The sequence below is a fragment of the Manis javanica genome, chromosome 15, assembly GCF_040802235.1.
Source record: "Manis javanica isolate MJ-LG chromosome 15, MJ_LKY, whole genome shotgun sequence".
Taxonomy (NCBI): domain Eukaryota; kingdom Metazoa; phylum Chordata; class Mammalia; order Pholidota; family Manidae; genus Manis; species Manis javanica.
Window position 1 is genome coordinate 11,191,929 of NC_133170.1, and position 23,174 is coordinate 11,215,102.

General features: G+C 40.6%; 1 protein-coding gene across 1 annotated transcript in view; it reads left to right on the top strand.

Moving 5' to 3' along the window:
• Positions 1–3,967: 3,967 nt before the first annotated feature.
• The window catches only part of BCAT1 (branched chain amino acid transaminase 1), a 108,679-nt gene continuing 89,472 nt past the window's right edge, over positions 3,968–23,174 (top strand). The window contains exon 1 of the mRNA XM_073222340.1: positions 3,968–4,228. Within this exon, the coding sequence (XP_073078441.1) occupies positions 4,076–4,228 (153 nt within the window). The 5' untranslated portion in view covers positions 3,968–4,075. The remainder of the gene's footprint in view (positions 4,229–23,174) is intronic.

The window sequence follows — 23,174 nt, forward strand, 5'->3', positions numbered from 1 at the left end:
AGACATTGCCAAATGTCCACTCTCCGCTGCGGATCACTGGCCTATAGAGCAAGGATGCTCTTCAGGATGTTGATGGCATCTATAGTGAGAAGGAAGGCAGCCGGACAAGCAGGTTTAAGAGGGAAGATTAAGTGCTTGGATTTGGACTAATTGGGCTTGAAATAATACTGATGCACCAGATATGGGGCCTTTGGAAATAAAGTTCTGGAGATTATGAAAGAGATTAGAACTAGAGACATAATTTTGGACATTAGCAGACTAGAAATAACAGCTGAGATCACCTAGGGACAGAATATAAAGCAAGGAGATTCAGGATCAGATACAGGTGAGGTGACTCTCTTGACTACACCTAGAAGGCATGAGGAAAAGGCAGTGTGATCATAATTAGTGGAAAAGGACCTGCCAGTGAGGCTGGAGAAGATCCAGAGAAGCATAATGTCATGGCTAGAAAGAGTTTCAAGAAGAGAGGCCAGCTTTGTGAGTCAGGGTGGGTAGTGCCCTGGGACATTACAGAGAAATGGTGGAAAGATTTACAAAATCCTTTCAACACAGATGGGAATTACTTTATTTTTAAAGAATTTGGAAGAAAAATTCTATAAATTCCCCTTGGAATTCTTTTCTTGGTTAATAAGTGATGTGTTTTTCATATTCCAGAAATTGTTTAGTTGCACTTTTAGTCCATATCCTTCATTTATTCCTTATGGAAAATAAATAGCTGATACTTATTCTAAGGGTGACTGGGATTGAATATCCATAGGACACCTGTGTGGGACATACAGTGTCCTTTAATACTGAGCACTGTATTAACTCATTTCTTTCTTGTAATAAACCTCCAAGTTATATACTCCTTTCCTTATATCAGTGAATTTAAAAAAAATCTGAATTTCAGAGAGATTAAATAAATTGTGAAAGGTTGTACATTACAAATTACTGAAATGGAATACAAATTCAGGTTTGGCTTTAAAGCCAGTGCTTTCCCCTAATCTGTGTCACGTCTTTGATGATCATTTATTAACTAATTTCTTGGCCTTTAAACTTACTTTAGAGATTGCTATAGGATTGGGCTTAAGTCTGATTTGCTTTTTGAGTAACCTAAATAATTAAATTAAGAAGAAAGTATGAAGGATATAAAAACACTAAGCATTTTTTATCTTGTCCAGGGATAGTTTACCCAAAAATTATTGAGTTATTTAGGGACAGTTGACTGTGGGGATTACTACATCCTCCATGTTCAACAGGAAGTCCTTGGGTTACTACTGCCCTCTTTGGATCCACCATCCCGGGCATAGGGGATTATCCATGTTGGTGTTCCCCAGCTTTTCATGGGGAGCATAGATCCAGCCCTTCTCTGGATCTAGCCAACCCTCACTGATAGAGTCTAACTTAAGTGGGGATTAGGTTGTAGAGTGTGTACAAGGCTAGAAGTAAACCCACTAAATCTAAATTGTCCTGGAAAATCTTGTAATTTCCCATAAGCACAGTATAAATGATTTTTTGAATATTGAACCCTGTGTGTGTACACCTATATAAAATGACTACAAGTACTATAGGAAATATAAAAATGATAAATCTTTGAAGTATTTTTCATTTTGAGAAATAAAGAGTTAACATTTTTTTCCCCCTGAATTTGTAGAGTCAAATTTTAGAGTAGATGTCCCTCTACTCTTTACGACAGAAAGCATCATTGCTTCTACTAATTCTCCTACCCAAGTCCCAAGAACTGAAAATATCTGTGAGGTTCCTGCCTCTAGATAGGATTTAAGAAGATACAGGAGGTAGGTTCTGCAAGTAGTTGGCATATATAGTTGTCATGGTGATCATAACAACAAACTTTGTTAAATAACAGTGAGGACAAGAGGAGCTGGGTTGTCTGGGGCTCTGAGGTCAGTATCATAGTTCATGTCTCTGGAGACTGTTAGAAATTCCATCTCTTCTTCAAGTTCAAAGACACTGCCCACAGGTAATGGAATACATCACTTTTGGAGAATTCAGCTTCTTTTATTCTCTTTTAACTGTGATTTTCTTGAAGTGTAGTGCTGCTGGGTAACAGTCTTGGTTGATGATGACCCTCTTCATTTGGGAAAAGCATTTTTGGTGTCTAGGAGGAAAGCTTTGGAGGGTTTACATGTAGCAGCAATGAGGGGGTACTCTGGGACCCTCCTTCCAACCTGGGAGGGAAATGGGAAGATGAACATAGCCAGACTGTTGTCATTCTCTTCTGGGGATGTCAACTGGCCAAGTCCCCTTTCACTGCTAGCTGCTCTTCAAGCTCTTTGTATCTCCTCTGTTGCTAATATCAAAAGAATCCTTCACAGGAAGGCCATTTGATCTTATAAGTCATTGCCTGGTATGCCCTAGAATTTACACACAAATTCATCCAGGTCTATTGCCCCATTGTTCTCTATACCCTTGCCATGCTCCATTTTCTCTTCAAAAAATTTACTACTTGCCACCTAAGTTTTAAGATAACTTTTATTGAGATATATAATTCACATATCATAACATTCACCTAAAGAGTAAAACTGTTTTTTAGTGAATTCACAAAGTTGTGCAACCATCACCACAATCTAATTTTTGAACATGTTAATCACCCCCAAAAGAAACTGTATACCCACTACCCACTAGCAGGCACTCCCTTTTCCCTCCTCTGCCTAGACTGGCAACAGCATCTATGTTTTTGTCTCCATGGATCAACCTGTTCTGGACATTTCAGATAAGTGGAAACATACAATCTGTGGTCATTTGTGACTGTGTTATTTCACTTTGTGTAATGTTCTCAATGTTAATTCATGTTCCAGCATGTGTCAGTTCATATCTTTTATTTTTTTTTGCCAAATAATATTCCATTGTATGAATATATCATGTTTTATTTATCCATTCATCAGGTGATGAGCATTTTGCTACCTGAGGTAATGTTTATTTTCTATTTCCCACACTAAAATATAGGTCCCATGAGTCTTAGAACATTTTGTTATTGTTTACTGCCCTATCCCTAGTGTCTTGCTTAGTGCCTGACATGTAATAAGAGATCAAGAAACTTGCTGAATGAATGACTGTCATTCATGTGCCTAACAAACATTTGTTGAGCCCTCACGCACACACGTGTATTCAATGCTCCCTCCCCGAAGAAGGCCAGTGGGTGTAGGAAATGAATATGACAAAGGATCTACCTTCAAGAAGTTCATCATCTGAAGAAGTAACATCTGTGCAAATACATAAGATTAAGAAAATCGATTTTAATAAATACAAACAAAGCACAGTGAACAGACGAAGGGTTCACTTCTGCTGGAGGAACTCAGCGATGGCTTCACAGGAAAGACTTCACCTGAGATTTACAAAAACAGGAGGCCGCCAGATTGCCATCTTGCGAGGTGGGGTCGACCAGGAAGGCATTTAAACTATGTGGCAGAACCTGACCTGAGCGTTAAAAACATGCAGAAGCGGCAAAGCCGGAGCCCTTGTGTGGAGGTGGCGAGGAGCTCGCAGGGAATAACTGGGCTAGCAGGCAATGTTCAAATCAGAAAGCATTTTATGTGCTCAAAGGATCAAGATTATTTCCCCCAGATACATATAAGAAGCTGGCAAAAAATGGTCGTATCTGGGGGTGAATGGGGGCCTGGAGCAAGGGGTTGGAGAATCAGAGACGGGCAAACTTTTACAAACCAGGCACATATTCTTAACTTTTCCAAAAATGCGATTTAAAATTTCTGCTTTGGATGATAGGGGTCAGGGGCTTGGGGGAAGGTTACTCCGCGGACCGTGGGAAGTGAACTGGGCAGGCAGCCAGCCAAGGAGGGAACCGCCATCAAAACCTAAGATGCTTCCTTGTCCTCCGACGTCCCACATCCCACATCGGGGACAGATGCAAGGCGTCCCCGCCCTCGGAGACACACGCACAGGCACCCGTTCAGGGGTGACACGTGGTGACTTGCTGGAAACACGGGCACCTCCCCCCACCCCCACCGAGTGCGCGCTGAGCAAGGCGGGGGCCGGGCGCCGGGTCTGCCTCCGTGCCGGGAGCCACTCACCCTCCGGGGGCGGTCTGGGGGAAACAGCCTCGAGCCTCTTCCTGCTGATGCAATCTGCCGGAGGCCGGCCATCCCCGCCGCGAGGGGCCAGTCCGCCGTCCGCGCGCCACGTGTGGAGCTGCCGCCCCGCCGCCCCGCCGCCCCGCCCGGCTTCGCTCCGCTCTGCTCGCCTGCTCCTCTCCGCCGACGGAACGATGAAGGTAACTGCTTAGGATGTTGATGGTGCGCTACCGAAATGCATGCGTGAATCGAGGCAGCGATGCCACAAAGCCACCGCTGGTAGAGAGGGGACGTCGGAGGAAGGGCCCCCAGTGGTTTGTTCCCACGCACTCTCCTTGTCAGTCTTCGTTGGTCGAGACTTTCCATTCTTTTCAGACTTTGTTCAACCACCGCTCACAGGATGTGTGCCTCCTCGGGCTTTTTTACGGCAGCATTTGTGAGCGGACATAAAAGACTGCTCGCCTCTGCCTCCGCTGCCTGTTTTGCAGTGTGGAAAGGAAGAGGATGCTTTTCTGAATTTCTGAGATGCACAGGAGGTGGGGGAGTTTGGGGAAGAGGGCTGGGGGTGTCCCTGGCTGGACGCCCGGGATTCCTGCTGCGCGTACGCGCTGGCTGCCCCGGGACTAGGTGAGGAGGGTGGCCGGGGGTGGGGGAAAACTGCCCCATCGCTGTTAAAAGCAGAAGGCTCCTGTTTGGCTTGTGCAAATCAAAGCTATGAGGATTTACAAATCCTATAAGCCCAGTGACTTTTTTTAATTAGGTGGAGTGAGCACCCTAATGGCTTTTATTCTTAAGCCCTTCAAGGTAAATAGCCTGGCTGCCCCTTGCTTCTCAAGGGTTGGGTGTAGAAATAAGCACTAAGTTTTCGGTTTTCCTGGCGTTACACATTGGAAAGCTGCAGTGACATTAAAAAACTGAACAGCAGCTTTTCTAAAGGAGATGAAGGACGGGCAATCTAAGGTCTTGGAAGTAAGTGATATGCAATCTGAACTTTCAGGAGAAGTAAAATGAGTTTCGAGGGAGGGACATCAAGTATGGTTCTCAACTGCGTCTACCCACTGCCCACCCCAGTCCACAATTTCTGTTACAATTTCTGTTACAAGAAATAATAGGTAAATGGTGTCTTTATCACCAAATAAAATTTTCCACAAGACTAAGCAGGAACTGAGTGGAAACTACTGTTTTGTATTAAAAAGAGATGATGCAAATGTGCCACAATGAAAAATAATAGCAATCTTTTTCTTCTAACTGCAGATATTCTATTTCTGGCTTGCTTACCGCTGTTTAATTTCAGCTGAAAAATACACTTTGGTTAAGTATAGCCTTAGTACGTAAAAGGAGAAAATTATGAGAATAAAACAGTCTTGCTTTTCCCTGTCCTATGTGGAGTTGTAGTAGATTATGCATTTTTGTAAGTTGATGGCTTTAACATGAGGCCAAAAGCCCCCATCCCTTTTGCAGGGTATTTTCATAACACGGGAAAGTGGAGGTTATCTTCATTTAGTCTCATTTCTGTTTTCTGATATTGGACTGAGATTAGGAAAGAAATGGTTATATTCTAGACATGACCTAAGGAATACATGACGGCCCTTTACATTTGTTTTTATTATTTCAAAAACCTTCCTATTTACCTTTTACCTAAGTATTGCTATCATGGTCATTATTATTTTTTTTTTTAATGTTCTTTGCACATTGGCACCATGATCTGTCCCCAACAATATCTCCAGACTCGGCCTTGTCTGGGAGTTAGGTTTTAAGATGGACACATAGGTTCTTGTCTGAGACCACCCCTTGTAATAAAACACAGATCAACAGGAGAAAAATAAACAGAAGTTTAATAACATTTTTATCTCCTGTATACCTGGGAAAGACCCAGGAAAACTGAGTAACTCCCCTAAGTGGCTCAAGCCACCCCTTGAATATCATCTTCAGCTAAAGACAAAGGAAAGAGGTTGGCCGGGTTTGGGGGACCGTGGGGGGCACTTACAGGAGGTTATCTGGCAATGCATGGATGGCAAAGAAGAGTAATGTTACGAATTTAAGTCAGTGCCTTCTCTAGAGATTAATCATCCTTCTCTTCCTGGGCAGAGAGGTAGACTCACTTACAAGTGATGATTTCCATTGTAAATGTATATTTCTCTCAGAAAAGGGCAGCTTCTACAGTTTTCAAAGGTTCTCCTGAGTGTGCAGCCTCTCAAAAATAACCAGTCCAAAATCATTCTTATGCCAAAGAGGCATCTTTTGGGATGGTCATGTCCTGCCCCCTGCAGTTCCTTATTTCTAATATCAAGATATAGACCAGGGAAATGAACAGCTGGATAGCAGTGTGATTCACCTGAGAAGTCTGGCCTTATGAGTAAACTATGTCTGGGCATAAATGAAGAATTGTTTCTAAACTATGGCCATCTTGAGTGTTTGAGTTCGTTATACGTTTTGGGGTTGCACATTGTCTGCTTCTTTGAATGGTCTCTTCTCAGTGGATTTGGAAGATGAAAATGAAGAGCTTTCCCTATTTCCCTGTAGGCTTGGCAACCACAATTCCTCTAAATAACAAATGCCACCCTAGGGAAACCCAGTGGAACGTTCAGCCTTATGTCCAAGTCAAGCCTTATGAAGTCAAGATATAAAAAAAATTACAGTGAGAATCTGGAACCTTCCATGATAAACATCATTATCCTTTACTCTCTATATGATACATCCTCTACTTTCTATATGATAAGATCATTTTTTTTCACAACAGTAGGAAACTGGCTGGTCTGCTCACTTTACAGTTGTAAATGCAGGCAGCCTTTGTGTTGTAACTTTATCTCCTTAGCAGCTGTCCAAATGCTCTAAGTGTTTAACATAACATGTGATAAACATTCCTACTTGGTAGGCTTTTCTGATCCTTTGTAGCCCACTTGGCGGTACCTGTCAGGGTCCATTCAACTAAGACTGCTGTCATTGGTTTTGGTATAAATCAGCTGAGACATAAATGTGAGATACAACTGAAATTCTTTAAATATCTCAAAATTAAGAATGTAGGACGCTCTGATTCCTAAACATAGCTTTTTCAAATATTTGCAAATATTTTTGTCGTAGAATCTAGTATGTAATTTACAATGTTAATGTTGAACACAGAGCCAAAGGAGATTTGTTTTTTTTCTGCAATACCAGGGTCCAAATACCAATTGCATTTTGCTTCTGATTATTTGCGCAAATCCACAAGCTGAATATTACCTCAGAAATTGAATACTAACATCCTTAAAATAACTTAGGAGTTAGATCACCTTATTAATACGCTGTAGCACATCATATAAATATTTTTCTTTTGTCATACAGGCTGTGGCTTTCTTTTTTGGGAAAACACTATTGTGCAAAACATTATTGTGTTTAGTGATTAGTGGGGAAAGAAACATTTTAAAGAAAGAGATAATCATGTTCCAAAACTATAAGAAAAAAATAAAGAATAGAGGAAAAAGGGAAGAAAGTAATATAATAGAGAAAATTAGAACAAGCAATAGCCCGTAGAAGTTAAACTAAAAAGTACGTAATTCTTTGTGATGGAAAAATTCTGCACTACTTATAAAACTGAGCTAGTTCCCTGAACAATAGTCCTATATTTCATTTAATATGAACCAACTCACTAGTCCTTTATTGTGATATGTAGATCTGGATATTTGATAAATTGCATTTATAGTCTGTCCCTTAATCTGATAAACGATTTTGCTGTTGTGACTATAGATGCCCTAACAAGCCTAACAAGCCTGTCGTTGGGGAGTTCAAATATGACTCCTTCTAAATCTAGACAAAAGGAACACCTGTTGGGATGGTCTAAGCCAAACATGCCACAAATGTCTTTTAACGTGACCAACAAAGATCTCAATGCAGCCTGGGCATGAGGCCAAGGACGGATGGGCACAGGATGACCACTCAGCAGTTAGCAGGCCACCACTACCTTAAAGGGTGATTTTGCCAAGTGCATTTCATTTCACTTTAGCTTGCTTGGATTTTAGTCTCTAGATTTTAGTTCCAGAATATGAAATCATAAGAAGTGTTTCTTTGAACTCTGAGGATAAAAGGTAGAGTTGAAATGGAGCTGTAACGTCTGCAATGGGGGACCCTCATTGCTCAGGGATTTCGTGGTTTCCCATATTGGTGAATGTTGTGTACTTGTAAAGTTTTGCTGGTGTTGCAGAAGAAACATATCCAAGCTTGAGGAAGGATTCTTTTGCTTGAGATAATTATGTTTTATTTTTTAAATGTCATTTAAATTACATAATATTGAATTGTAACCTCAAAAGAGTTGTATAAGGAAAGCATTGTGTACAAGGTTATTAATCTCATTTTACAGATAAGGAAAATGAAGATCGGAAAACATGCTAGACTTTCTTAAGATCCCAAGTAGCAAGACATAATGAGAAACTAGGTATTCTGACCCTGAGTCTAGTGTGCTCTCCACTTCACTGGTGGTTCTTTCTTGGGTTTGATGCACTGTGTAATTCTTATGAAAAATATGGACAGTCTCCCCAGCAAAATGTACAAACACGCATAGGCATAACATTTTGTATTTCAATTTTTTTTATTAAAAGAAGAAAAATAGCATCCCTATATATATAGCATGGAAGACTGGTGGAAACTACTGAAACGATCTCGTTATTAAGAGCTGTGGAGAGCTATTGGCTCATGGCTCTGCAATCATCTGAAACATAAGAATATGTAAGCAAGAGGTCCACACCCTTTGAATATTGAAAAGCTCCAAGCAATCACCTGCCTTCAATTCAAACAGAAAAGTGGTCTCTTTGTTTTTTAGCAGCATGTGCATTACCAGTTTTTAATTTTATCTCATAAAGACCCAAGTTGTATAGTGCGGGGAGGGAAAAGCTTTTTCCTCTACTCTCTTAGGTTCAATGCCCAGGGTTCTGCAAATTAGACTAATAAAAGATTACAAGAGAAAAAACAAGTTTAATAGCACATGCAGTGTGCATGCATACGAGAGAAATTCAATGATAAGTAACTCAAAGAGATGGTTAGAACTTGGGCTTATATAGCATCTTAACAAAGAACAAAATGTTTGTAGATAAGTGATTAGACAAAGGCAGAGGTCATAGGCTTCCAAGGGCAGCCAACTGTGGAAAGGTAAATATATGGAGGAAATAATGGGGTAAGGTTTGTTTGCATAGTTTCATCTCATTATTGGCTTTCAGTCTTAATGGCTGTAAAAATTCTCTAGGAGAAGGGATTTATGGTAGCCCTCATTTCTTAGAAATGTCTGATTTTAGTCAGAGAAGGGAAGCTCCAGCAAGGCTTCTTGCTGCATCTCTTGGATCTCAAGTGCTTTCAGCTCAAAATAATCCTTATGAAGCACAGAACCCAAGAATGGACTAACAGTAACCAAAGGGAAAGGGACTGGGGAGGATGGGTGGGAAGGGAGGGATAAGGGCGGGAAAAAAAGACAGGGGGCATTACGATGAACATGTATAGTGGGGGGGGGGGCATGGGGAGGGCTGTGCAACACAGAGAAGACAAGTAGTGATTTTACAGCATCTTAGTATGTTGATGGACAGTGACTGTGAACGGGGATGTGGGGCGGACTTGGTGAAGCGGGGAGCCTAGTAAACATAATGTCCTTCATGTAGTTGTAGGTTAATGATACCAAAATAAAATTTTAAAAAAATAATGATAATCCTTATGTCAAAGGGGCAGGTTTTAAGATGGTTTATTTTTGTTCCCTACAATAGTTACAGAACTTGATTTAGAGAATCTGTACCCTAATTTCTTTGAGCTTAATCTAGTTTTGAGTGTGTACATGATTATTTTGTTGAACAGGATTATTACACAATTTCTCAGTAGACTGCAGTAGTTTGGGGCACTTAGCCTTCCCATTTCTTGGGTAACTTCCCTACCTGTAGTGCCTGTCAATGGAGAAGGCCCACATGGCTGTGCTCCTGTGAGGTGAGCCGGCCTCAGCCCCAGCTCATGACAGCAGGGGTGGATATCTGACTCAATCAAGTCCAGCCATCTTTGACCTCTTTCTTATTGTCTTGTCCCCCACATTCAATCAGATACCGTACCCTTTGGGTTCTGTTTTCTCTGTATCTGTATGTTCTCTCCCATGGCTGAAGTACTAATTTATGCTACGATGACCTTTTTTTCCCTCTTTCTCATTCCTTCTTGCTTGAATTATTTCAAGTCTCTCAACCAGTCTCAAGCTTAATTTTCCACTTCTTTGAGTTATTTCCCCACTCAAAATACCTCTGTGACTTCCCCATTGTCTACTGACAGCTTAGCACATAGTCTTTTTCTAATCTATTCCCTCATAACTCTTATGGGTGTGCAGTCCTCAAGGCGGAATGCTTTTACTCTGTGTGAACTCTTACATTTCCACATTATTTGTTTCTGACTCCTCCACCATTTCTACTTTTCCCCATCTATACATTCACCGTACCGCTCAACCACTCACTATGTGGCTCACTCCCCAGGAGTTTCTTAATGACGGTGACCATGTTTTACAGTGGAATGAATATGGATGGACGGTGGGAAGATAAGAGGAGGGTTTCGTTTTGAAGTCAAGATATAAAATAATGATCATATTCTGCAGTCTCTCTGCACTTATTTTCCATTCCTCTGGCATGAAGCTTGCACTACCCTTCGTACTTTACAGATAATAGTTGAGGCAAATCAATTACCTATTTCTCGACTTCCTGAATCAGATTAATTGATGCTGTTCTCTACTTTTATTTTTGAACAGAAAATTCATTTTTTCCACATCTGGATTTGTTTGGAGTCAAAGCTTCAATTGACTCCCCAAAAATAGAGGGTTATAAAAACTCAGAGAGCAGTAGGTATTTACCTGTTTTAGTGCCAGTTGCCAAACTCATCTGTACAATTGCTATTTTGTGATTGATTTTTTTATAGAATGTCAGTGGTGAAACTGTATTTGATTCTAAATAGATTGTAAGCATAGATTAGAAATATTTCTGGGAAAATTCATACTAAAATTCAGAACAATATGAATTGAACAGTATGAAATTCATAACAAACAAGCCCAGCAATGCCAGTCTGCTAAATCACTACTATTTTCATATTCAGGTAATATAAAGAAAACTCCTGTTACATCCCAAGGAAGTTAGAATCTAGAACAAAATCATGTGTCTGAAAGTGTTAACCAATTCCAATACTGTTTAACATGTTTTTTTTTTTTTAGCTGTGAACAATGCAGTTTTTAAGCAAACTAATTAATGCGTACACTGACAAACAAATCAACAAAAGAGGCACTTAGAGGCAGTGTTCATTGAATACTAGAATTTTGAAAGGAAGAAAAATCTATTAGGTCATTTTAGGCATTTTCTTCTGCCAAAGAAGGATTATTCATTTGAGTTTACTTTTCTAGCTTTCAATTCAATTCCACTTAAAAACCTCAAGAACCATGATTTCTTGAATCTTCTGTGAGCACTTCAACCACCTAGTATATTCACTGTTTAAAATCTCCCTGATAATTAACTTATTTCCCTCTTCTTTTTGGTGATACCCATCAACTATTTATGCTTGGCTCTGCTGATAGTTTGTCTTCAGCTTTATGCTACTCTTTTTTAAATATAACATTATGTTTTCATTACTTGGTTATAATGCACAATGTTATTAACTAAACTGGTATTTTCTTTTTTCAGTAAGAGAGCAAATATTCTATTAAGTAATGTCAGTAATTCATATAGGATTGCAATAAGGTTTATGCTCCCTTAATAATTTCACACATTTCTCTTAACATTAATGTTGCGCCTGCTGGTCAACCAGACACATTCCCTCTTCTTGACCAATGTTCTTAGAACATTCTTTGCATTAGCCCATCAGTCTAGCACTTGATGTTCAAGTACAACACTTTGAAGCTGGGAATGAGGGGTCATTTGCAACCACATGAACTTAATTGCATAGCTTGAAATAGCTTTAATGGTCCAACATCATAGTTAATACTTAGTTTAATTGGAAATGCCTTGTATTGACTTGTACATGTGTGAAATGATGCCTAAACAAGAGTATTTACTGCAGCATTGTTTTTAATAACAAAAGGTTGAAATCACCCATTATTCATTGGGTGTAAAAAAGAATGAGGTTAAAAGCAATGAGTGGAGGAAAGAATGAGTAACCTCTCTACACAGAGATAAAAGGAAAATCTCCATGAAACTTTTCAATGTATACATTGATGTATTCCTTGATTTTTGACATGTGAATTAATTATATTTAAAATGGCAATTTAAAAAAGAAATGAAAATGCCTTGTAGTGAAATTGGTAGTAACTCTTGAACCATTATCAAGAAAACTGTGAAATACTGGGTAATACAGCACAATTTAGTTAAGACCAAGGCTATAACTTGATAAGATGATAAACTGTTGTATTTAATTGTAACTAACTGAAAATGATCTATTGCAAAAGCAGGTTAAATATAATATGAACACCAAACTATATGGTAACTACTATGCTAAGAATATACAAACTCTTCTTGAACACTTAACATTTATATATTACAATAATAACCAGCAAACAGTGATTGACTCAAGTTTCATCTAAGCCCTTATGTAGCTCTTGCTAAGGCTACCACGCCTTGGCACTAGGTAATGGGAAATAGAAATAGTCCAAGCATTATTCTCACTCTGGAGAAATAACTCTACTCAGGGAGAGAGATGGATAAAAAGCAAATGTAATAAAGTATAATACTTGCTACAGTAGGCATCTGCATGTACAACAGATGCATGAAAAAGATTAGGCAGGGAAATCAAGAAAGGCGTTACAGTGGAGGTGAGGTAAGAACCATGAAAGAAGGCCAGGTGGCCAAGGAAGTAAGAGTGTTTAGACGCATTCATGGTTACTTCTTCCAACCCCAGACTTCTGGGTCTATATTCAATCCCTCATTCCCTTACCACAGCAGACCATGAGGAAGAGCATGCCTGGCTGCTCCTCCAGACCACTGGTAAACACAGACAGGTCCGAGTATACAGCATTCTCCAGGGAACAAACCAGTTGAGCTCACAACATTGGCAACTTGGCAACCAGTGAAATTCTCCATGTCGCACTTTTTCACGATGCCTTCCATCATCTTCATTCTCTCTTGAGGCGCTGTGTTTTCTATCTTGACTTAACCTCCACTAGAACCTCCTACCCAAATTTGTCCACAGTACACTTTGCGATTCAATGTTAGCACATCCCCCTTCACCTTCCCTAAGTATTTCCTGCTGCCCCTGACCTTAGGTGAGGTCACTTCCCTACCATCCTCTACAGTGAATGTTGCTCATTTTCTCCACCTTCCTCTCTTGGAGTTGGAGAGGGGCTGATCACCTTCATCCTGCCTAGGGCTGTTTCCGTGTCAGCCTCCTCCTATAAAACCCTACTGCAACTCATACCATCAGGTGTGGTACCCTTGTCACTATCATCAAAAGACATCCTGGTCACTGAAGATTTTTAGCACATGGTTCTCTTGTCCATCCCAAGTCCTGTTTTCTCCTATTCTTTCAAGGGGTTCGGCAGGCCCGTTCCCCCTTCTGGTATCTAGTCCCTTTAATTCCTCATCTCCATTAACTTGTTACATTTCTCATTTGCCACCCACACTTATGGTCATATCTCCAACTTTTGAATCACACAGAATTATATAAGTCCAGTAGATTATTTTTGGTTAAGGAGAATTTGTGCAACTCACTCCTTTTTAGCTACCATGTGTCTGTTTCAAGACACTCTTACTATACATGTTTCTACTTTTGCTCTTACCTCTTGCTCAGCCCCATTCCCCACCTCTAATCTGTTCTCCAGAGAGCAATCACATCTATCATCTACTTAAAAAATAAAATAAAATTCCTCAACCCCCTCTTGTTATGCTTTAAATAAAACCTAAAGTCCTCACCATGCTCAAGAAGTCCCAAAGGGATCAACTTGCAAGCTCACCTTATTACCACTGTTTCCATCTCTCCTTCTCCCCCAGACTTGTTCTTCAGGGACTATGCACTTGAAGGCCCCTCTGCGCAGCAGAGCTTCTTCCTGCTCCTCATCTGACCAGCACCTTAGCACCCAGCCAGCCTCAGTTGAGTGCTGCTACCTCGGAGAAACCTTTCTGACCACCTATGATTCCCAGCCCTTCAGAGCACTAATTGCGGTTCACTGGTATTTACTCGTGTGGTGATCTGGTGGTTTCGGGATTGATGTCTGACTCTTCCACTAGATGGTAGTTTCCTGAGGGCCTGTCCAGGTGTTTTAACCACTGTGCAACTGCATGCAGTCTAATGTGTGGCCCATATAGGTGACTGGAGAGTGTGGTAGGCTGAATAACATCCCCCCTCTCTCCCTCATAGATGTCCATGTCCTGATCCCCAGAAACTTTTCTTGTGAAGGAGATTTTACAGATGTGATTAAGTTATGAATCTTGAGATGGGGAGATTATTCTTGATTATGTGGCGAGCCCAGTTTAATCACAAGATGTTTACAAAGGTGTTAGAATGGTCACAATTAGGAGATATAGTAACAGAAGCAGAGGTGAGTGAGAGACAGAGAGATTAAGATTTAAATATATTACACTACTTGCTTTAAGATGGAAGAAGGGGCCATGGGCCAAAGATGCAGGTGGCTTCTAGAAGCTGGAAACAGACCCTTACTATTGGGCCTCCAGAAGGAATGCAGCCCTACTCATACATTGACTTAGGACTTCTGACCTTCAAAGCTGTGATAATTAATTATTTTAAGCCACAGAATTTGTGGTCATTTGTTACAGCAACAAATAGGAAACTAATACAGATTTTTGCTACCTGTTAATGGGATGTTGCTGTAACAAATACCCAAAAATGTGGAAGTAATTTAAAACTTGTCATTGGGTAGAGGACAGAAGAATTTTGAGGTATCTGACAGGCAAAGCCTAGATTTTCTTGAATGGGCTGTTGGTGAAAATATGGAAGTGAAAGGTGCTACTGGTGAGAAATCAGAAGGAAGTGAGGAACATGGTGGAGAAAAATGCATAGAATCTTCCAGGATATCTAGAGTCATAGGCTATTGGTCTTTTCCTGTTAAAAGCATTGCTGATAAGGGCTCAGAAAGAATTGAGGAACATGTTCATGGACACTAAAGGAAAGGGAATCCTTGTTATATTGTAGAAGAAATCTTAGTGGAATTGTGCATTACAGTTATGTGGAAAGCAGAACTTGCAAGTGATGAACTTGGATAGTTAGTTAGTGAGCTTTCCAAACAAAATACTGGTTTCCAAGCAAAATGTCCACACCCCTCTTTTCATTTCCCTCAGGATGATTAGGTCAGATTGCTGTACCATATTTCTTGAACAAATGTCAGAGAGTACTCATTATGTGAGCATGGGACACTGCTGTAGGTCTTGAGCCATGAGGGTAAAGAGCAGAATTGCCGCTCTCATGGCCCTAGCGGGGAAAGGCTGTGTCACGTGGTGGTTGATGAGCACAGACTGGGGCCAGCTACAGCTTTGCTCTCAAGTGACCCCTGGCAAGTGATTTAGCTGTGCCTCCATTTCTTATTGTTAAAAATTCCTACCTCATAGGGATGCTGTGAGGATGACATGAAATAACAAGTGTAAAGGTGTAAAGCAGTTATAACAGTTCATGGTATGAAACAAGGAGTATATAAATATTGACTAATCTTACCACAATTTACTCTTATCTCGTAACAAATAAAATATTTCAATTGGTGATGCAGTAGGAAGAAAATGAAATGATGGTAGAGTGATTGACAGAGTTAAGGGGAAGCTGGTACTAGTTCATAGTGGCTGGTGGAGGAAAGCTTCACAGAAAAGGTGAACTTTGAGCTAAGACCTGAGCACCATAGAAGAAACCCAGCACCAAGTGGAGATAGAGGGTCCTATGCATGGGGTACAGCAAATGACACTTCCTGGTGTTTAGTGAGGGCAAGAGTTACAGAAGTGGGGCCACATTGTAAAATCCCCTTTAAATCAAGTATGGATTTTATTCTAAACGCAGTGGAATGTCCCAGGGGGGATCTGAGACACTTCAAAAAGAAACTACATTTTAAAAGTCACTGATGAGTCAAATAGTATATGATGCTTACACTTTTTTTTTAACACATTTTGTTCTGTTTATAGTCATTGCACTATTTTCTTCCATTTGTTTACTTTACTATGTACTTATTATAAAGTTTTCCCAACTTCCAAGAGCCTCACATAATTTTGCAAAGGTTAAATGTCAGTTCCTTTTCTCTTCTCAACTTTTTTCTGCTGCCCTCCTCGTTCTTGCTCCAATGTGTCCTGATTTCTTGTTAGGCACAGCTATCTTTCTAAAACTTCTTGGCATCCTCTGTATTAGGTCCCCAGATTTTTTAATCTTGTGGCTTCCTCTTTCTTAGCTTACTTCCTCATTTGTGTGGAGTATATTTCTCCAAAGAGTGCATGAGAGGTAAATGTTTTGATCCTTGCATGGTTGAAAATGCTTTTGTTCTATTTTCATACTTGGTTTATACTTAACTGCAAATAACCTTCTAGGCTAGAAATGATTTTCCATCAGAATATTACAGAACTATTTCATTGTTTTCTAGTTTCCTGTGTCACAAATGAGAAGTCCAAGGGCATTCTTCTTCCAGATCCTTTTTACATGTAGCCTAGTTTGTATTCTTTCATGAAGCATACAGGATCTCTTTTTATTGCTAGTGTTCAGAAACTTTATGATGGCATGAGTCCTTATTCATCCTAGGAAATTTTCTGGTCATATATCTTTGATAATTTCTTCACTTCTTCTTTCCCTGTTTTCTTCTTAAACTTCTATTAGCTTGATCTTCAACCTTGATTGATCTTCTAATTTTAAAATTATTTTCTCTCCTAGTGTCTGATATATGGGGGGGGGGTGTTGGGGGGAGAATTTCATCAATGTCAACTTCAACCTTTTCCTTGAATTTAAAAATTTTAGCCTTCATATTTTTAAGAGCTTTTAAAATTCTCTACTTATTCCTTTAAAAAAGTACTTACTTTTGTTTCGTGGGTGAAATATCTTTCCTATATTTTTGAGGAAGTTAATCAAAACCTTTATTTTTGAGGAAACTAATTCTATCATTAAAATTTTGTCTTCTGCTATGTTGCCACTCCCCCAATATCTCTTTTTTGCTTCAGCTTTTTTAATTTTTTGGTGGGTAGAGTTGCCTTTTAAGTTAGGAGGCTTTCTTCAAATACCTGGTGGCTTATGATAATCCATTCGAAAATGAGGCATTAAGAACCTATGGGGAGTTCTATTTACATGGTTGGCACCTTCTCTGGCCAGTTCAGTTATATTAGGACATGGAAGCAACTAGACCATTTCATTGGAAGACTCCCAAATATTCTTAACTCTTGGTCTTTTCTCAGGGTGTTATGTACTTTTTGCAGGAAAAATCATCCACTCTGCACAGGACTTCCTGCCAGTGTTCTGCAAGACCACCCAGGACATGTAACTAGAGGTTTCATCATTTAATGCATGGATTTTCACTTAACCTCCCTGAAAAACAGTGTTTAGAATCCCTCAAACATGCATCTTTTGTGCTTATTTCTCCATTGAATACACCTATTGCCTGCTGGAATCCAGAAGGTGTAGGTACCCAGCTGTGCTGGGTGGGCATGGAGACCCAGAGATTGGTGTACATGAATCTTATACGGGTGACACAGGATGTTAAATAGGACAGTTGCACCCACAGAGGCTCCAGGCTGAGCCCAGATAGACAAGTACGTCCACGTTCCAAGAGAGAAATACTAGATGCATCCAAAGAGCTTTCTAAAGGATAGCAAAACCAATTCTGCAACTTATCTCTACTTCTGCACCCTAACTTGTTACTTATCTCTAATTTAGATTTAAGAGAAGGCTGGAGATTTCACAGGCGAATAGGAAAAGGGTTATTTGGAAGAAAAACAATTATTGGTCAAGCAAGGTGTGCTTGCTCTGTCCCTTTACCCTAGAGGTGGGAGGGAGTGATTCTCAACATAATACTCAGCAAAAACTAAGGAGATCTGTGGGTTCATTTCCTAAAGGGCCTGGAGTAGAGGCTGGAGATTTCTTGAGACTTGACTTGTGCTCACTGGCCAGTGGGTGTGGGGCAATATATGGTTGTCTGACTCTACCCTGGGCAGTCATTGCTGGCTGGGAGACAATAAAGGGGTTTTCAACCTTATGTGCTCTGTGGACTCTGAGGAAAGAAAACATATAGAATCACCTTGAAAGGACCCTGTCTGAGAAGGCAGCTGGCTGGAGCAGGGAGAGCCCAGATGCCAGAGGCTGCATAGGGTATCATGCCAGACTCAGAGCTGGAGAGGCAAGGGAGATGAAGGGCAAGGGAGAGCATGCATCCCTGCAGTGGGGAACTGAGGGCAGATGTCTCCTCTGATGGGGGCAGTGAGGGAAGGGAAGAAGGGTGTGTGAAGCATCCATAAATGCCCCATGATGCTAAAAAAAAGCCAGCATTGGCCACTGGAGGGGTGGCGGGTGGGGGGCAATGTCCGACTACAATGGCCCCAGGCAAATAGGGCCTTTCCCATTTCCTCTCATTCACGGTCCAGGCATGACCCTGGGCATCCGGAAGCAGCAGCTGGGGAGTGGAGAGGAGGTGGAACAGGGAAGGTGGTGAAAGAACAGCAGGCCCTGTTCCAGCTGGACGCGGCCCATCCTGAGCTGCCTGGGGTCGGGTGGCCGCTGCCGAGACCAACAGCTTTCGTGGCAATGTGAGGTGAAAGTTTAATTTCCAGTCAGACTGGTGCTTTAGATACTTGAAAACAAGACTGTGCTCATACTAAAATGTGACTGGAAACACTATAGTATCAGCTTGATTATCCCCAGACGGGGAGGTTGATTTAAAAATTGGGTTTAAAGGGCAGGGGTGAGAGAAAAATATAACGTGTTGTGATTGTACTCTCCCAAGTTCATGCCTTTCAACACACGGTTTTACAGATGCCTCCTCTTGGGAAGTCCCTGGTGCCTCTCTTCTGAGTCCTCCAGCGAGTCTGTGAAAGAAGTCAGCTCTTCACCAGTATCTCCTTTGGACACTATGGTTCTAGTATCTTCTAGCTTATGGAGCTCATAAGCCTCCACTGTCAGCTGGCTGCCGTCGGAATGGGAGGCTGTCACTCCCTGCTGTTGTCTTGACTCCCCTTCTCTTTTCTCTACGCACCGAACTTCTCTTTTAAAAAATGCTGTTTCATTGACTCTGGAAAAAGAAACTGTGGCCACCATGTTTACTTGGAATTCCAGGCAAATATTTTAAAGTTAAATGATAACATTCTGTTTTTCCAGCATTGCCACTTAACTCGTCTGTATAAATTGCTTACATTCCTATCTTTCTCTCCCGTAACTGGAATTTTGGTCATTTCAGTGTCCTCAAAGAGATGAAATTTAACTCAAAATAGATGACTCTTGTTTCAGATAAAGATTGTAATAAGAGAATGAAGATCATAATTTAGAACTGAAGTGGCGTTTGGAAATTATAGATGGTTTTTGGTTATTATGTCTCACATTTTGCAGATAAGTGAGAAAATTTTATATATATGTATAACCATATATTTTATGACATTTTATTTATATATTTATACTTACAGATTTTATATATACATATACATAAACATATTGCAACTCTATGTATTAATATAGAAAGTATATGTATATATGTATTTATATGTAAATATTTTTATATAGATATATATATCTGCAAGTATATATATGTTATTATATAATTTCTCCACTACTTTTTATTTTCAGGACTTCTAAACTTACTGTATTAGGCAGAGTTCTTCAGAGAAATAGAACCTATAGCACATATATGGAGAGACAGATTTATGTTAAGTAAGTGACTCACATGATTGTGTGGGTCATTAGCAAGTCTGAAATCTGCAGAGCAAGCCCAGCAGGCTGGAGATTCTGATGAGCTGATGTCATATCCCTGGCTAGAAATTTGCAAGGCTGACCAGGCAGGCTACAAACTCAAGCAGGGTTTCTATGATGCATTCTTGAGGCCAAATGCCTTCTTCTGGAAACCTCAGTCTTTTTTTCTCTTAAAACCTTCAACTAATTTGATGAGGCCCACCCACACTATGGAGGGTGATCTGCCTTATGTAAGGTCTACTAATTTAAAGGTTAATCACATCTAAAAAACACCTTAACTGCAACATCTAGGCTTGTGTCGGACTAAACAACTGGCCACCATTGCCTAGCCATGTTGATACATAGTTTACCATCTCATTTACTGTAGTTATGAAAGAATATTTTAAAAAACAGCTCTATGCCCTTTATCTCAATCTATCAGTGGTTAACCATTTCCTATGCTTTTTTTTTCCTCTCAAGTGCTAAATTATGTGAAAATAAATTCCAGCTATTATGATACTTCTCACCTGAATACTTTGTGTCCCATGAATAGGGATTCTCTTAATAGCACATGTGACAAAATTAAAACTAATACAGTAAGATCACCTCATCTCTAATCCATATCCTAATTTTTCCATTGGGCCTCAAAATGTCTTTTATAGCTTTGTGCAAATTGGTTTTGTTTACACATTGCATTTGATTGTTGTGTCTCATTCATCTCTTTTAATCTAGAACTATCCTTTTTGTTGCTGTTATTTTTCATGACACTGTTTTGAAGAGTCAGGCCAGTTGTTTTGTAGGATGTCCCACATTCTGGATTCATCTAGTTTTTCATATTAGATTTGGGTTAAACCTGTAGTTAAGAATATAACCAAAGTGAGGTTGTGTACTCCTCACTGCCTCACATCGGAGGCATACAATGTGTGTTAACCTTTATTTGCCATGTTAAGCTTGATAACGTGGTGAAGATGATGGCCGCCATCTCTACCTCATAATGGGACATTTCCCCTTTTAATTCATATGTACCTAGTGGCGTGAGATTTTGAGATGGTGAATACCCATTCCATTCTCCAGCAAACTTTCATCTGATGCCTTCAGCATCCCTTGACTGATGTGAACTGCATCATGGTCAGCACTGGTCAGCTGGCATTCTTGTGTAAAGAAGAGGTTTGCCCTTCTTTCCCTCCCCTCTCATTATCCTTTATTTTCTTGCAATTTATTAAGAATGACTCACACTATTTTTCAATAAATGAATGGCATTTTGTGATGGCCTAAGTTGAACAAAGGGGGGAAATGAGAGAGCATGTTACCACATACCTGGTTGGAAAATGTCTGGGGCTCTACAAATGCTGTCATGCAAAACCAGGAAGCTATCTGTGCAGAATGTTCTTGCTTATTCGCTTTGTAATAAAATGGCACAGTGAATGAGGACAAATTAAATGAGTTGATCAGGATCCTCACTGATTGCTGAGGCTGGACATGGACTGCACAGACTGCTTTTCTAGTTCCCGTCTGTTTTGTGCGCTGTGTGGTCTGAAGGCCTGGCTGGGCTCCGGGACCATCCCTGCCTCCTCCTTGGTGTGTTTCTTTGGTTAAGGCGCTCAAGCTCCCTGACACCCAGTTTGGTTACCTCTAAAGTGAATGTAAGAAAAGCACTGGAAGACTTTGTGTCCCTTGCCTTCAAAGAGGGCCCCTATCTTCTTCTCCACAGTTGGTCAAGGCCTCTCAGTCTACTTCTGGGCAGCAAAAAGATAACGAAGGAGGCCTGAGACTGCCAGGCTTGGAAAGGTCTGCTTGCAAGGCTGGCCCTTGGTCGGTGTCTGGGAGCTTGGATTTTGAGAGGGTTTCTGTACTTTCTTGATAAGAATGGCTCACTGTGCCTTAACTATTTGTATAAATAATGTGGTTTCTGCTAAACATCTGCTTTCTTTATGGGAGTCTGAAATTCTGGTATGTGCTAAGTAGAAGTAGCCTAGGTGACCAGCCCCCAATAAAAACCTTAGGCACTGAATGAGCTTCCCTCGTAGACGTTTTGCCAGTGTTATTGCAACTCTTTGCTGTAAGAATGAAGTGCATCCTGTGGACCTCTGCTGGGAGGGGACTCCTGGACGTTTGCACCTGGTTTTCTCTGGACTTTTTCCTATGTACCTTATTCCTTTGCTGATTTTACCTCGTGTTCTTTTGTATCCTGGAATGCTCCTAGCTGCCCTGGCTGGGGTCCTTTGCGAGAGTCTTGTGAGCCATCCTTGCAAATCATCAAACCTCTTCGAATTTTCTCATCTGTTAAATGGGGTTCATAATAATATCTGCCTTGTATGGTGGTGGTGTATGAAATGTGTGTGGAACTCAGGGCCTGATGTAGATGTGTCTAGCAGAGGGTGGAGTCATGTAGTATGTTAACTGTGCCTATAAAGAGTGGGTGTTAGTGTGTGTGTGCACGTCTTTTTGTCAGAGTAACACCAACACACCCAAATAAACTCTCAAATCTTTCAAGACTCATTTGATAAGAATAATAGGTTCATATGCCAGTGTACAAGGACCTTTGATTCTTTCACTAAAATGTGTATATGTGTATGTACGTTCATCACCTAACAAATAGGAAATATTTGGAAGTTTTTTTATAGTCTCAATGTGGCTCCCTAAAATTCACATTTTGAATCGTAACCTGCAAAGGTGATGGTATTAGGAGGTGGGTCCTTTGGGAGGTGACTAACCCTCATGACTAGTATTAGTGCTTATTAAAGAGGCTCCAAGAGACCTCTTGCCCCTTCCACCATGTGAGGACAGAATGCGAAGCCTTAATGGCACCATGGTGCTGGCCTGCCAGCCTCCAGGACTGTGAGAAATAAATGCCTGTTGTTTATAGGCTGTCCTTTCTGTGGCCTTTAGTTGTAGCAGCCCAAACAAACGGAGACAGTTATCCTTTTTTTGTCTTTTTTTCATGCTTTCCTTTTATGTGTACCTGGCAACCTGCAGGGAAAGCAGAAACTACATGTTTGAATGGCAGAAGGTTACAGGAGTGAGGAAGGGGCAGGGGAAGGATTTAGAGAGGAACCTCACAGTTTATCCAGTTGTGACCAATGGAAGCTATTAAAACAAGATGTGCCAAGGAGACATCATAAATCTTCATTCCCTCTACAAAGATTTTTCTCCTAAAGTTTGACTTTTGGCTGCCTTGGGGTGGAGGGAGTGCTGCTGAATGTCTCATTAAATAATACAAAGATCTCTAAGGTGTGCAATATCTCTTATGATCAAGAGGGCAAACCACCGAGAATGCATGCCAGCTGGTATGCAAAGTGCCTCTGCACAGCAAGCACCAGGCATGCAAGCGGACCTTCAGGACAA